The sequence below is a fragment of the Staurois parvus genome, unplaced genomic scaffold (genome assembly GCF_062004578.1).
Source record: "Staurois parvus isolate SC_StPar_1 unplaced genomic scaffold, SC_StPar_1.0 ptg002113l, whole genome shotgun sequence".
NCBI classification, from domain to species: domain Eukaryota; kingdom Metazoa; phylum Chordata; class Amphibia; order Anura; family Ranidae; genus Staurois; species Staurois parvus.
Window position 1 is genome coordinate 5,188,655 of NW_028319909.1, and position 16,541 is coordinate 5,205,195.

Here is a 16,541-nt window from a genome sequence, read left to right on the forward strand (position 1 = left end):
TTTGAGGGCTGTAAAGAGCTTCTCTTGGCTTATTTTTTCTGATTACCCTAGACTGTGTCTAAATGTTTCCATTTGTTAGCCCCATCATTTCATCAGGTAGGGTTGCAGAAGCTTCCCAAACCAATCTGACCATTTTGCATAATTTGTAGCTCTTTAATATACACTTTATGGGTACTTGTTTGCATCCAATGGGACTTCTACTTTAAAAATTATGTGTTTCAAAGGCAAACAAGTTAAAAAAAAAACTCCACCAAACCACAACTGATCTCTTCACTCATCTGTAGATGATAGTAATATGAGAGTAAAGTGTTCTAAGAAAACTGTGTGACACCAATGAGAAGGTAAATGAACTGGTACAGGAAGCCATAAGTAAATGATCAAATATTTTCACCCAATTTACTCATTTGTGTGATCCATTCATTCTGGATCACCAATCTTTAGTTTTATGAATTATGGAAGTAGTTTCTTTGAGGAAAGACTTGCCCTTGCTTTTAGAGAATTCTAGGAGATAACTGAGTGAAATTTGTACTTGGTAAGAGAAAAAGAGTGATAAATGATTGGTTTTTTTTTTTAATTTAAGGCAATTCTAGCAACACCTATTGCCCAGATACTGATGTAACCTGTCCTTCTGGCACCATCTGTGCAAGAGTTCAAACTCTAAGTACTGTTGGTAAGTTTAACAAGCATTTTCCACGACTGTACTAGAATAACATCTCTATGTGGCAAGATTGGTCCTCTTTAATAAGCAATAATACTCTTTTGCAGATAATGCAAGTTCTGAAAAAAATAGGACTGCATGTTTACCAATATACCAGTGTGGAATCTCCGGTAGCACAACCTTTCTCGGTGGCACGTTAAGAGTATTGACCGTTTGTTCAACTAATACCTGCAAGCTAACCAATCCAGATTGTAAGTATCTATTTGCATAGTATGTCATGTCAGTTACTGGGACATGGCATGTTTTTGAGTTGACTTCTTTTCTGTTGAGTTGAGAGTTGAGGTATTTTTTTTTTAATACTAACTCAGTTTTCTGTAGCTATCTTCCCCTATTCCAAAAAGTAGTAAAATTTCTAAAAGTACCATATTAATACCATTCATTCCATATAAAAAAGAATAACATACCAAGCCCAACCTGAAATTCAATATTAGGCCTAAACTTAATTGGAATTTATTGGGCAAAGTTTGGTTGCATTAACCAAAAATACGCTTACAGTCAAAGATTGCTTCAATCACTTTCTCAATTATTTAAAATCTCACAGGGTCAAGCCTTAATTCAACAGCCAATGGAGTGACATGTCCTGCTTGCAAGTCAAGTAATTCTGAATGGTGTAAACAGCAGACTACCATGAATTGCACTGGGAGTGAGACAGTATGTGTGGTCCACACTGAAAAACTGTTGGGTATGTCTATTGTGATTTTCCATTCCATTGATGTTTTAGCTGAATTATCATCAGTTTGTTATCATCGTAGAATTTAGCATTTTGTCGTTTGTATAAGCATTCCAAGCAGTTTTTTTCCTACAACAGGAATCCCATCTGTCATGCGTGGCTGTACTACTAGAAGTAACTGTTATCTTGGGCAACTATCTGACAGTGCTAAAGGATCTGAATTTAACTTTAAGTTTATCTGCCCTACAGCAGGTATGTAAGAATAGTACAAGGCAAGTACAGTATGGTAGAGTGATTGTCTAGAGGTATCTACACATACCTGCTGCAGCCTCCTAAACAGTACCAGTTGAATGGTGGTATCTCTGAGCTCATCACTAAGTTCTGCCCACATGCATTTTTATTGCCACATCACTAGAAATTACTGTTATCTTGGCCAACCATCTCAGCGGGCAAATGGATCTAGATATGATTTTTAAGTTTATCTACCCTTCAGGAGGTACATCAAACACATTAAGTATATTAAGGGTAGTTGTATGAAGGTGCCTATACATACCTCCAGACTGAACCAGTAGAATGGTGGAAGCTCTGAGCTTGCCACTAAGTTCCTTTTGCCACATCACTATGACGGAAAGTCTGCTTGGCCAATAGTGATGTGTAGAAGGCAAGAGTAGGTCAAGCTTTGGAACCACAAGGAATTGCTGAAGGTTGACCTGTTGGGTATGGCCATGAAGGTTTGGGAGGTTGCTGTAGGTATATGCCTATCAGCCTGCATAATAAATCTACAGCAGGTTTTTTTTTTCTTTTTTTTCTCCAATGACCTAAACCAGGGGTGGGCAACTGTGGCCCTCCAGCTGTTGGTAAACTACAAGCCCCATCATGCCTGTGCCTTTGGGAGTCCTGCTTGTAACTGTCAGTTTTGCAATGCCTCATGGGTCTTATAGTTCTACTACAGCTGGAGGGCCACAATTGCCCAACCCTGACCTAAACCAATACTTAGAGATATCTAATGGGTCTGCTATTGCTATCCTCCTTCTGAACGCATACCTTGTGATGAAGGGATGTACACAGGTCTTGCCCATTAAAGTGTAACGTACACCTTTACTGAAAAAGTGACCAAAAAGGAGCCATGACATGGATGGCGTATGTTAACCTGTTTTTATGATCATAAAATATTATTTTTCCTGAATAATCGATTGGGAGGCACTGTTTTATATGAAACAGAAGTGCGGGATATGAAAAGCACAAACATACATACTCACCTAGGTGAACACAGCATTGATCCGATGTTGTATCTGTCCCTTGTCATCGCTACAATGAGAACTGAGCAATCAAAGACTGCAGATAGCTCAGTTCTCAGTCTACGATCTGCAGAGAGCTGGTGACATTCAGTCACTGGTTCTCTACTCTGCCCCTACAGTGCTCATTGGAGCGCTGGACTGTGGAGAGGGCAGGAGCTGAGCTCAGGCTTTCAGCAGCTCACCGAGAGGTCAGTCCAGGAATCTGGGTGCATCCTGGCATTAAATTCACGATCTCTCCAGAGTCTGGACTGGCTTGGCTGAATATGGGTCACAGGCAGGGGCGGACTGACCATTTGGAAACTCGGGCACTGCCCGAGGGCCCGGGGTCAGTAGGGGGCCCCATGAGATGCTCCTGGTACCCTTTTCATAGGCTTTTTTGAGTTTGGGCAAGGACACAGGGGCCCCATGATCCCCTATTGCCCGGGGGCCCCATGAGTTGTCAGTCCACCCCTGGTCACAGGAGTGCAGAACAAACTGCACTCCTGTGGTCCTCAGGAAAAGAGCTTTGGCCCTATTTTTCCTTTAACAGGCACCTCTGCTGACTGCACAGTGGTTTCCTTTGGGGCTTCATCCCTTCTATAATGCTTCTGAAAATGCTTATCTTAAAAAATACTAAGGCTTCCAAAATGTGTCCTCACTTTATTCTTTTTTATTTTTTTATCAAATTGTAGGCTATAACATCTCATGCTTGGAGTGTATGGACTCAGCAAACTGCACAGGAAACAGTGTCACCTGCCCTACTGGCTCTGTCTGTGCAACCTCATATGCAAACTCAACTGTAGGTGAGTTACATTTACAAGAACTTCTTTCAATGCAGTGCCAATGCAGTGCCAATTCCAGTAGGCACCATATTAACCAGAGGAGATTTCAGGATCTAAGTCTTTTCCATAAGTACAATGAGTTACATAAGTTCAAATACAAGTCAATAGATCAAAGCCAGGATTCCAAGGTTGCATTCTGATGTTGTTGAAGGACCCCTCCATGTTGCTATGCAGAGAGGTTCTAAAAAGTAACACACCTTTGCTTAGAGGCAAGGGGAAAATCAAATTAGGATATTATTTCCATATCTGTTTTGAAATGTAGAGTAAATATATTTAATTCAAATGGTTAACAGGTGAACCAGTTTCAAGATTCATCAGGTCGTGTGCACCTTCAAACCAGTGTGACAGAATTGGATCGGTTAGCTCCCCTTATGGTAACATAACGATGTCTTCTTCATGCTGTGCTTTTGACAACTGTTCATCTTCATCCATCCCACCAGGTAATAAATCTACCTAAACACACCACACATGCACACAAGGGCCTGTGTCTGTTTAAGCAAGGGTGTTGAACCCAATTTCATTGCGTGCCGCATCAGCATTATGGTTGCCCTTTGTATCTGTAAGACTAGATGTCCAGAGCACCTCACATCAAATGTCAAATCCCCCCCCCCAACATCAGAAGTCAAGAGTCCTTCACCCTCCCTTACATTCAAAATGCACCCCCCTTACCTTGTGCTGCTGCTTGGATGAAGCTGAGAAGCAGAAAGTGCAGGGTCTGGAGGACCAGAGGAGGGCTGGAGTCAGCTGCTGGAGTCTGTTACATGCTCATACCAGGGGAGGTGGAGACGAGGGGGTGGTGCTGCTGCACAGAGAGGTGCAGGATCTGTAGGAGAGGTTCTGTCTTCCTCTCTGCTACTGACTGCCAAGAAAGGGCAGGGGTGGAGATGAGAGGGGTGAGGCAGTTGCAGGAAAGGTGAGAGGGCCACATGAAGTAGCTTGGCAGGTCAGATATGGCCCAAGAGCCTGGAGTTTGACACGTGTATTAAAATGTCAGAACTCCCTTTGCCTTTGGCATCTGGCCAAGGAAGGTATCCACCAGGCTTATTTCCTTTTAATTATTGATGAAAAATGTTGGCCTGCTTTAGGGAGCCAAGGCTTCTTCCATCTTCTCCAATTGTTTTTTGACTTTGATTCTTCTAAATATATCCATATCATTGAGATTTACCCATTTTATTGATCCTGGATACCATTGTCTCCAGTGCAGATGTTGATGGGAAATCCAACATATTAGAGTTTCATATTTGATGAGAAAATCGTCCAGTTGAGAAGCCTGTTCTGGTGACAACTCTATAGGGCCTCATGCTCACAGGGCGTTTGCTTTTCTCCTCTGAACACCAGAACTGACCAAAGAAAAGCTGCTCATAAAATATGCCCAAAACCTCGTACTGCACACATGTTTAGACAAGTTTAGATACATTTAATGTTCGTAAAGTGTTTGAGCATTAATTGACTCCATTGGCCAGGATATTAATTTAGCTTCTACTTGTGTTTACATGGGTTTAGGCTTGTTCAGCTCTTTTCCTGCTCTTCAGCTCCTCTCTTGAACACACTTTTAGGTGGATTTGTTTTTAGGCTCTAAGCATGCCTCTTTGAATATACCTGTAAATGTATGTATGGACACATAAGCCAACACAGAGCAGCTTTCACCAGCTAAAAAAAAAAAAAAAAAAGAGTCAAATGCTTTAAAAGTGGCAATTTTAAGCCCAGTGTACATGAAGCCTAAGAGGGGTATCTCCTCAATTTGTAGAGATCTCCCTTTGCTTCCTGCTGGGTCAATGAGACAGAAAATAAAGGGAAATCTGCCTAACAGGGTTGAGACATGTAAATACAGTAAATAAATACATAAAATAAAACCTGATGGGGACTTAAAGCTGAAATTTAGGTATGGGCATTTATACATAGTTATATCTGTCCAGCTCAGACCAGTAGAACTATGCATATATCATACCTAGCTGAACCCCCAGGAACCTGAAAACCCTGTTTCTGCAGCAATTTTCACCATCTTTTGGGTCTAAAGCAAGTGGAGATTGCTTCCACGTGGCTGCCCAACTGCATTGTTAACATTGGAGGTCCCCAGTTTGGCATGGGCATCATTCAAAGAACTTGCTGTGTTTTCCCAATGAATGCAAAGCATTGCCTGAGTGGATGAGGTTGAGAATCCGGGTGGGGAAGTCCCATTTGCCATCTTGTCCACTCATAGAATTGTTTACATTCATTTAGAAAATGCAAAAGATTTTCTGAATGGCACCCATGCCATTTGGGCCACCTCTTGTGTTCAATAAGCAGTAGGGCAGCTGCTCAACATGCCAGCTTTCACAGAGATCCCACAGGTATGGTATATGAATGGTTCCTTAGACCAAGCTAGACTAATGTAACTATGTAAAATAATCTATACCTGGAATTTAGTTTTAGTTTTAGGTTTACACTTTAACCCCTTGACGCCGACATAACACAAATATGTGGCATTACAGAACTGGTCTTTTCTCCGTGGGGCCACATATTTGCATACCCAGCACAAAGACCGTGGTGTCACTGAGAGCACTGGGTCCTGTTCTAACGATTGGGACCCGGGATTCCCGATTCCAGGTCACATAACCTTTGATTGGCTATCACAGTGATCAGTCACTGTACAGCCCGGCCCCCTTGCTTTTTCTCTCTCTATGAATGGAGGAGAGAGATACACTGTATCTCTCTAACTCCTGGCATAGAGGGGAAAAATCTTTTGTAAAAAAAAAAAAAAAAAAGATAGATATTAAAAAATAAAATAAAAAATAAATAAAAAATACCTAGATCAAGGTTTGATCTAGTTCAGTGCCAGGGTTAGTGTTTGGGTCAAGGTCAGGGTCAAAGGTCAAGGTCAAAGGTCAGGATTTAAAAAAAAATGGTCAGTGTCAGCTAGTGTCAATGTCAGTGTCAGTGTGTTTTAGGTAAAAAAAAAGACAAAAACAAAATGCGCATTGTTGTTTCTGGGCTGTACTGTGGGTACAAACAACACATAACATATACATATATACAGGGGCGGACTGACAACTCATGGGGCCCCCGGGCAATAGGGGATCATGGGGCCCCTGTGTCCTCGCCCAAACCCAAAAAAGCCTATGAAAAATGCTCCTTACACGTGCGGTGTATGGGAAGAATTCCCCCCTTACAAATAGCTAAAATGATCAATGGGTTCAGTGGGAACTTATCTGAGAGGCAGAAATTGCTCATTGCTCAAGGAACTCCTTGCAACCTCTGGAGGAACCCTAGGATTCCTTGGAATCCTGGTTGAGAAACCTTGATCTAGATCATCTAGATGATTATTGAAACACCAATAGCCTGTGGGTTAGAAGTTATACCCAATATGTGAAACACACATTTTCGTTGTTTTTAAGTACCCTCTGTGAGTTCTGAACCGAATGGAGTGACATGTCCGACCTGCCAGTCATCTTTCTCCAGTTGGTGTTACAAAGAACAGACTGTTGACTGTACCGGAGATGAGACAGTGTGCGCTCTTTACTCTGCTGACATAGGCGGTAAGTCTTTTGTTTTTTTTTTTAATTAAACCCTCATTGCTATATTTTCAAAGTCTTTGGCTTCCTTTTGGTCTGGTAAATGTATACTGTTGAAAATGTATTAAATATCAAAATACGATTATTATTCTCATATTACAGGAAACAAGTCCACCATTAGAGGCTGTGCCAAGCAAAATATCTGCAGCCCTCAGAAATACAGTGTCAATGGAACGGAAATGACGTACCTGTTTACTTGCTATTGTGGAGGTATTCTGTAATATTCTATACATTGACACAGACATGCAACCAATCATTTCCTTGAACTAAGCTCATAGCTAACCAAAATAAATAACATATGAAAATTAACAAAAAAAAAATCTTTCTCCCTCACTTTGTTTTAGCTTTCCTCTAGCTTGCTACGTAGTAGTGTTCTACAGAATCTGCGGGCCTAAACTAAAACCTATGGGAAGACCTTTTGTTTACATTGCAAACTATAATGTCTTGACCCGCTGGTAATGCATCCCAGTTTGAGTGTCCAGCAGGGGCGGACTGACAACTCATGGGGCCCCCGGGCAATAGGGGATCATGGAGCCCCTGTGTCCTCACCCCTACACTCAAATCACACCCAAAAAAGCCTATGAAAGGTACCAGGGACATCTCATGGGGCCCCCTACTGACCCCGGGCCCTTGGGCGGTGCCTGAGTTCCCCAATGGTCAGTCCGCCCCTGGTGTCCAGATATTTTCACTCTTATTTGCCACTTTGCTTCTGAGGTTGTGGAGATATAGGCACCCACTTTCCTATGTGGTGGTCTTGTCCCGTGGTAAGCTTTTTTTGGACAGAGGTCTTCCAGATCCTTTCAACCCTGTTCTTGAAAATGGTCAAAGCTGATCCACTTATAGCATTGTTATATCACCAGATATTCTGAAATCCTAAGTCAAACTACTACAGAAAATAGCTACAGTGGCTAAACAAACCATAGCGAAAGAATGAAAATCCATAAAAAAAGAGAGGAAGGTGCCTCTAAGTGCAGTATTGAAAATGTATTGGTAAACAATAGATACATTGCACTTACAAGATAAATAGTTAAATAGACTCATCGTGTGGTGTAATGAGATCCAGGTGAGACATCCAGTGGTGTATTTAGATTTTGTGCTGCCCTAGGCAACACAAAAATCGGCACCCCCCACAAAGAGAGCCTGGGCATTGACCAACAACACCCCTACCTCCCGCCCAAGAAAGCCTTCCACTACCACTTCCCCCCATACACCAGCCACCATCCCCCATGGCGAGAGAGAGAAAGACACTCACCTTCACAGCTCTGGACATCCCCGGGAACGAGAGCCGGACTGTGCATACACCGTCTTGAAACCCGCAGCCTCTATCAGAACCCACCAGGTCCCCATGCCGCGTGTGTCCCTTCTGCCCCTTCTTCTGAGGGGCAGTGCTGCCCCTCCTGAAAAATGCCATCCTAGACAAATGCCTTGTTTGCCTTGTGGTAAATACACCATTGGGGACATCCATCAGCAAACTCTGTTTATATTATCAGGAAGTAAAGCTCAGGATGTGCCTGTGCATCAAAATGAGACTTGGAGAGAAGAGTAGGATGTAGGAGGTGAAGGGGGCAGTAACGCGTTTTGGAGCGTGCTCAGTAGGCTCCTTCTTCAGACCTCAAAGAATGCTTATTTTGGTTGAGACTAAAAATAGGGTGACCCAAGCAATGGCTCATGCTAGAATTAAAACTATACTGCAGGATTGGATCACCAAATATACTAAGACCTGGCAACCATTGGTGGACCACTACCTTCCTCCATACTTGGATACCACACTACTGCTGCCAAGCTGATATCCTCTCACTTATTGGCAATACGTTGTTTTCATTTACTATTCCCTGCAGACCCTTAGGATCCCTGGCTCCATTCCTGAACCTGTAGTAGAGAAAAAAAGAAAAGAGCGCACAAACCTTGCACATTACCTCTGTAAACAATTCATGTATTTATTGATAAGTTATACTCACAAGAGTAGCAGTATAAAAGGCATATAACATCCAAAACCAACACAGAGTTAGACGACACGTGCAAGTTCCATCTGAAAGGGAGATAGACTCTTGGTCAAGTTGACGTGTTTCGAAGAGGGATCCCTTCTTCCTCAGAGCTTAAAGGTCTGCAAAAGAGGACCTGAAATGGTTTGCAGAAATGGTCAATTTTCAGTATTCCAATGACAATTGGCAGCCTCCCTATTATCTGTTTTCTATCTGTTCTTAACTCATAGGAGGCCTTTTGCCATTATGTGTCAGTATTTCAATGTTTAAATCAGTTTTGTCCATTCCTGAACCTTAAGCTTTTTTAGCCCTCCTTCCTGCCCCCTTTCCCTCTTCTTCCCTTTAGTTAATCTGAAGATATTAATGGTTATCAATCTTGCCATTCAATGTTCCTCTGGATATTTAGACATGGCTGACCGGTCCTTGGCTCCCCCTACTTTTTTTATGTCATTTAACGCTTAGGCAGGTGCTTTCTGAATTCTTTTTTAGGACAATATTTGTTATCCTGCCCATATTGAGCAAGAATGACGGCTTCTTCATTTGTCATGTTTCTATGAGTTTATCCTTTTGCCACCAACATGATTTTCCAAGCCGAGTTGTCATTTTATGCATCCATGACCCATATGTGTAATGACTATTGTAACTCACTGAAAATCCAGTAAATACTTTCAACAATAAAAAGTTAGACACATACGTCTTTTGAGGGCTGTAAGGAGTTTCTCTTGGCTTATTTTTTCTGATTACCCTAGACCAGTGGTCGGCAAGCCGCGGCTCGCGAGCCACATGCGGCTCTTTACACATTTTAATGGGGCTCTTCTGTGTGCCGGGTGCCCGCTCCCCTCCCTCCTCTCGGGCGGCCGCCCCAAAAGTCAGGACTCTGCAGCTAGCCCAGCAATGGGCAAACTACGGCCTGCGGGCCGTATACGGCCCGGCGGACCTTTTAATCCGGCCTGCGGAGCGTGGCAAACATTGGCTGTCAGGATGTAGGCGGGGCAGCGTGACAAACTCCTCTCCTCTCACAAGCCGCCCTGAAGACCGGAACGGCGCGGGAACATGGCGAGAGGAACGCGCGGAGCAAAGGTAAGTGAATTGACACAATATGGGGAATGAATTACTATAGGGGGGATGAATTACTATAGGGGGGATGAATTACTATAGGGGGGATGAATTACTATATGGGGGATGAATTACTATAGGGGGGATGAATTACTATAGGGGGGATGAATTACTATAGGGGGGATGAATTACTATAGGGGGGATGAATTACTATGGGGGATGAATTACTATATGGGGGATGAAGTACTATGGGGGATGAATTACTATATGGGGGATGAATTACTATATGGGGGATGAATTACTATGGGGGATGAATTACTATAGGGGGGATGAATTACTATATGGGGGATGAATTACTATGGGGGATGAATTACTATATGGGGATGAATTACTATGGGGGATGAATTACTATGGGGGATGAATTACTATATGGGGGATGTATTTTCAGTTTTAAAAATGTGGCTCTCAAAATAAATTTCAATCGTGAATTTTGGCGAGATTTGGCTCAGTTGAAAAAAAAGGTTGCCCACCACTGCCCTAGACTGTGTCTAAATGTTTCCATTTGTTAGCCCCATCATTTCATCAGGTAGGGTTGCAGAAGCTTCCCAAACCAATCTGACCATTTTGCATAATTTGTAGCTTTTTAATATACACTTTATGGGTACTTGTTTGCATCCAATGGGACTTCTACTTTAAAAATTATGTGTTTCAAAGGCAAACAAGTTAAAAAAAAACTGCACCAAACCACAACTGATCTCTTCACTCATCTGTAGATGATAGTAATATGAGAGTAAAGTGTTCTAAGAAAACTGTGTGACACCAATGAGAAGGTAAATGAACTGGTACAGGAAGCCATAAGTAAATGATCAAATATTTTCACCCAATTTACTCATTTGTGTGATCCATTCATTCTGGATCACCAATCTTTAGTTTTATGAATTATGGAAGTAGTTTCTTTGAGGAAAGACTTGCCCTTGCTTTTAGAGAATTCTAGGAGATAACTGAGTGAAATTTGTACTTGGTAAGAGAAAAAGAGTGATAAATGATTGTTTTTTTTTTTTAATTTAAGGCAATTCTAGCAACACCTATTGCCCAGACACTAATGTAACCTGTCCTTCTGGCACCATCTGTGCAAGAGTTCAAACTCTAAGTACTGTTGGTAAGTTGAACAAGCATTTTCCATGACTGTACTAGAATAACATCTCTATGTGGCAAGATTGGTCCTCTTTAATAAGCAATAATACTCTTTTGCAGATAATGCAAGTTCTGAAAAAAATAGGACTGCATGTTTACCAATATACCAGTGTGGAATCTCCGGTAGCACAACCTTTCTCGGTGGCACGTTAAGAGTATTGACCATTTGTTCAACTAATACCTGCAAGCTAACCAATCCAGCTTGTAAGTATCTATTTGCATAGTATGTCATGTCAGTTACTGGGACATGGCATGTTTTTGAGTTGATTTCTTTTCTGTTGAGTTGAGAGTTGAGGTATTTTTTTTTTTAATACTCAGTTTTCTATTGCTATCTTCTCCTATTCCAAAAAGTAGTAAAATTGCTAAAAGTACCATATTAATACCATTCATTCTATATAAAAAATAATAACATACCAAGCCCAACCTGAAATTCAATATTAGGCCTAAACTAAATTGGAATTTATTGGGCAAAGTTTGGTTGCATTAACCAAAAATACTCTTACAGTCAAGGATTGCTTCAATCATTTTCTCAATTATTTAAAATCTCACAGGGTCAAGCCTTAATTTAACAGCCAATGAAGTGACATGTCCTGCTTGCAAGTCAAGTAATTCTGAATGGTGTAAACAGCAGACTACCATGAATTGCACTGGGAGTGAGACAGTATGTGTGGTCCACACTGAAAAACTGTTGGGTATGTCTATTGTGATTTTCCATTCCATTGATGGTTTAGCTGAATTATCATTAGTTGTGTAGAACTTTACATTTTGTTGTTTGGATAAGCATTCAAAAGTTTTTTTTTTCCTACAACAGGAACCCCATCTGTCATGCGTGGCTGTACTACTAGAAGTAACTGTTATCTTGGGCAACTATCTGACAGTGCTAAAGGATCTGAATTTAACTTTAAGTTTATCTGCCCTACAGCAGGTATGTAAGAATAGTACAAGGCATGTACAGTATGGAAGAGTGATTGTCTAGAGGTATCTACACATACCTGCTGCAGCCTCCTAAACAGTACCAGTTGAATGGTGGTATCTCTGAGCTCATCACTAAGTTCTGCCCACATACATTTTTATTGCCACATCACTAGAAGTTACTGTTATCTTGGCCAACCATCTCAGCAGGCAAATGGATCTAGATATGATTTTTAAGTTTATCTACCCTTCAGGAGGTACATCAAACACATTAAGTATATTAAGGGTAGTTGTATGGAGGTGTCAGGGCAGGGCAGGGCTGTGGAACGGACAGGTAGGCCTAGTGGCAGGGTAACGCACTGGCTGACGACAACCACCACCAACAGACCGAAGTCCCTCAGGGCGCGGAGTCTAAGTCCCAGGCTGCCCTTCACCAGGGCCCCTGATGGTGGGCATGGACTTGACGCAGCCAGGAACCAGGTCACGGCCCCCGAGACACCCCGGCTGCGGTAATGGCCGCCGCCAATGGCGTGTAGCTGGTGAGAATGACAATAGCGTAGTCAGGCAAGCCGGGTCAACAACAACGGGACAAAACGGTACAGAACAGTAGACAGAGAATCACAGGTCACGGGCCGGGTTCAGCAACGGAAGGTCAGATCGAAGGAAAACACAGAGAATGGTCTTAAACACAAGCTGAGTCAGATACCAGAAGAGTCACGAGCGTATACACAGAGCTGTAGGAAGACAAAGACACAAGTGCAAAGAGCATGTGCGGGCCACAGGCTTATATGTCATCAGCCACACCCCTCTGGGGGATGGACCTCAGAGACCTGAAGGCATAAAAGGATTCCCACCATGCACAGCAGAATCCAAGATGGACGCCAGCACATGGAGTAACAAAACCTCAGGGAAAAGGTAGGACCTTGACAGGAGGTGCCTACACATACCTCCAGACTGAACCAGTAGAATGGTGGAAGCTCTGAGCTTGCCACTAAGTTCCTTTTGCCACATCACTATGACGGAAAGTCTGCTTGGCCAATAGTGATGTGTAGAAGGCAAGAGTAGGTCAAGCTTTGGAACCACAAGGAATTGCTGAAGGTTGACCTGTTGGGTATGGCCATGAAGGTTTGGGAGGTTGCTGTAGGTATATGCCTATCAGCCTGCATATTAAATATACAGCAGGTTTTTTTTTTTCTTTTTTTTCTCCAATGACCTAAACCAGGGGTGGGCAACTGTGGACCTCCAGCTGTTGGTAAACTACAAGTCCCATCATGCCTGTGCCTTTGGGAGTCATGCTTGTAACTGTCAGTTTTGCAATGCCTCATGGGTCTTATAGTTCTACTACAGCTGGAGGGCCACAATTGCCCACCCCTGACCTAAACCAATACTTAGAGATATCTAATGGGTCTGCTATTGCTATCCTCCTTCTGAACGCATACCTTGTGATGAAGGGATGTACACAGGTCTTGCCCATTAAAGTGTAAAGTACACCTTTACTGAAAAAGTGACCAAAAAAGAACCATGACATGGATGGCGTATGTTAACCTGTTCTTATGGTCATAAAATATTATTTTTCCTGAATAATCGATTGGGAGGCACTGTTTTATATGAAACAGAAGTGCGGGATATGAAAAGCACAAACATACATACTCACCTAGGTGAACACAGCATTGATCCGATGTTGTATCTGTCCCCTGCCATTGCTACACTGAGAACTGAGCGATCAAAGATTGCAGATAGCTCAGTTCTCAGTCTACGATCTGCAGAAAGCTGGTGACATTCAGTCACTGGCTCTCTACTCTGCCCCTACAGTGCTCATTGGAGCGCTGGACTGTGGAGAGGGCAGGAGCTGAGCTCAGGCTTTCAACAGCTCACCGAGAGGCCAGTCCAGGCATCTGGGTACATCCTGGCATTAAATTCAGGATCTCTGCAGAGTCTGGACTAGCTTGGCTGAATATGGGTCACAGGCAGGGGCGGACTGACCATTTGGAAACTCGGTCACTGCCCGAGGGCCCGGGGTCAGTAGGGGGCCCCATGAGATGCCCCTGGTACCTTTTTCATAGGCTTTTTTGAGTTTGGGCAAGGACACAGGGGACCACTCCTGTGGTCCTCAGGAAAAGAGCTTTGGCCCTACTTTTCCTTTAACAGGCACCTCTGCTGACTGCACAATAGTTTTCCTTTGGGGCTTCATCCCTTCTATAATGCTTCTGAAAATGCTTATCTTAAAAAAGACTAAGGCTTCCAAAATGTGTCCTCACTCTATTCTTTTTTATCAAATTGTAGGCTATAACATCTCATGCTTGGAGTGTATGGACTCAGCAAACTGCACAGGAAACAGTGTCACCTGCCCTACTGGCTCTGTCTGTGCAACCTCATATGCAAACTCAACTGTAGGTGAGTTACATTTACAAGAACTTCTTTCAATGCAGTGCCAATTCCAGTAGGCACCATATTAACCAGAGGAGATTTCAGGATCTAAGTCCTTTCCATAAGTACAACCGCTGGTAAATGAGTTACATAAGTTCAAATACAAGTCAATAGATCAAAGCCAGGATTCCAAGGTTGCATTCTGATGTTGTTGAAGGACCCCTCTATGTTGCTATGCAGAGAGGTTCTAAAAAGTAACACACCTTTGCTTAGAGGCAAGGGGAAAATCAAATTAGGATATTATTTCCATATCTGTTTTGAAATGTAGAGTAACTATATTTAATTCAAATGGTTAACAGGTGAACCAGTTTCAAGATTCATCAGGTCGTGTGCACCTTCAAACCAGTGTGACAAAATTGGATCGGTTAGCTCCCCTTATGGTAACATAACGATGTCTTCTTCATGCTGTGCTTTTGACAACTGTTCATCTTCATCCATCCCACCAGGTAATAAATCTACCTAAACACACCACACATGTACACAAGGGCCTGCGTCTGTTTAAGCAAGGGTGTTGAACCCAATTTCATTGTGTGCCGCATCAGCATTATGGTTGCCCTTTGTATCTCTAAGACTAGATGTCCAGAGCACCTAACATCAAATGTCAAATCCCCCCCCCCCCAACATCAGAAGTCAAGAGTCCTTCACCCTCCCTTACATTCAAAATGCACCCCCCTTACCTTGTGCTGCTGCTTGGATGAAGCTGAGAAGCAGAAAGTGCAGGGTCTGGAGGACGAGAGGAGGGCTGGAGTCAGCTGCTGGAGTCTGTTACATGCTCATACCAGGGGAGGTGGAGACGAGGGGGTGGTGCTGCTGCACAGAGAGGTGCAGGATCTGTAGGAGAGGTTCTGTCCTCCTCTCTGCTACCGACTGCCAAGAAAGGGGGGGGGGTGGAGATGAGAGGGGTGAGGCAGTTGCAGGAAAGGTGAGAGGGCCACATGAAGTAGCTTGGCAGGTCAGATATGGCCCACGAGCCTGGTGGTTGACATGTGTGTTAAATTGTCAGAACTTTCTTTGCCTTTGGCATCTGGCCAAGGAAGGTATCCACCAGGCTTATTTCCTTTTAATTAGCTTAGCTGGGTCTATTAGACAGAAAATAAAGGGAAATCTGACTAAGACATCTAAATACAGTAAATAAATACATAACACAAAACCTGATGGGGGCTTAAAGCTGAAATTTAGGTATGGGTATTTTTACATTGTTATATTGGCCCAGCTCAGACCAGTATAACTCTGAATACATCATACCTAGGTGAACCCCCAGGAACCTGAAAACCCTGTTTCTACAGCAATCCCCACTAGCTGCTGAGTCTAAAGCAAGTAGAGATTGCTTCCACATGGCTGCCCAACTGCATTGTTAACATTGGAGGTCGCCAACTTGGCATGGGCACCATTCAAAGAACTTGTTGCGTTTTCTCAAAGCATTCCCTGAGTGGATGAGGCGGAGAATTCGGGTGGGGAACTCCCATTTGCCATCTTGTCCACTCATAGAATTGTTTGCATTGATTGAGAAAATGCAAAACATTTTCTGAATGACACCCATGCCATTTGGGCCACCTCTTGTGTTCAGTAGCAGTAGGGCAGCTGTTCAGCATGCCAGCTGCCACAGAGGTCCCACAGGTATGGTATATGAATGGTTCCTTAGACCAAGCTGGACTAATGTAACTATGTAAAATAATCTATACCTGGAATTTAGTTTTAACCAATTCTTGCTTAATCCAAAGTTAAAAAAAAAAAATTTAGGTTTACACTTTAACCCCTCGATGCCGACGTAACACAAATATGCGACCTCACAGAACTGGGCTTTTTTCCGTGGGGCCGCATATTTGCGTACCTGTCTTTGTGCTGGGAGCGCACACTCCCAGCACAAAGACTGCAGTGTCACTGAGAGCACTGGGTCCTGTTCTAACGATTG

General features: G+C 43.0%; 1 protein-coding gene across 1 annotated transcript in view; it reads left to right on the top strand.

Annotated features, from left to right (window-relative positions):
- Window positions 1–16,541, top strand: part of LOC149432775 (uncharacterized) — a 137,154-nt gene that overhangs the window by 34,847 nt on the left and 85,766 nt on the right. Inside the window, exons 14-27 of the mRNA XM_089665011.1 lie at window positions 581–670; window positions 766–909; window positions 1,260–1,400; window positions 1,527–1,640; window positions 3,358–3,468; window positions 3,801–3,947; window positions 6,882–7,022; window positions 7,161–7,268; window positions 11,166–11,255; window positions 11,351–11,494; window positions 11,842–11,982; window positions 12,102–12,215; window positions 14,486–14,596; window positions 14,929–15,075. Of these exons, the coding sequence (XP_089521137.1) occupies window positions 581–670; window positions 766–909; window positions 1,260–1,400; window positions 1,527–1,640; window positions 3,358–3,468; window positions 3,801–3,947; window positions 6,882–7,022; window positions 7,161–7,268; window positions 11,166–11,255; window positions 11,351–11,494; window positions 11,842–11,982; window positions 12,102–12,215; window positions 14,486–14,596; window positions 14,929–15,075 (1,743 nt within the window). The remainder of the gene's footprint in view (window positions 1–580; window positions 671–765; window positions 910–1,259; window positions 1,401–1,526; window positions 1,641–3,357; window positions 3,469–3,800; window positions 3,948–6,881; window positions 7,023–7,160; window positions 7,269–11,165; window positions 11,256–11,350; window positions 11,495–11,841; window positions 11,983–12,101; window positions 12,216–14,485; window positions 14,597–14,928; window positions 15,076–16,541) is intronic.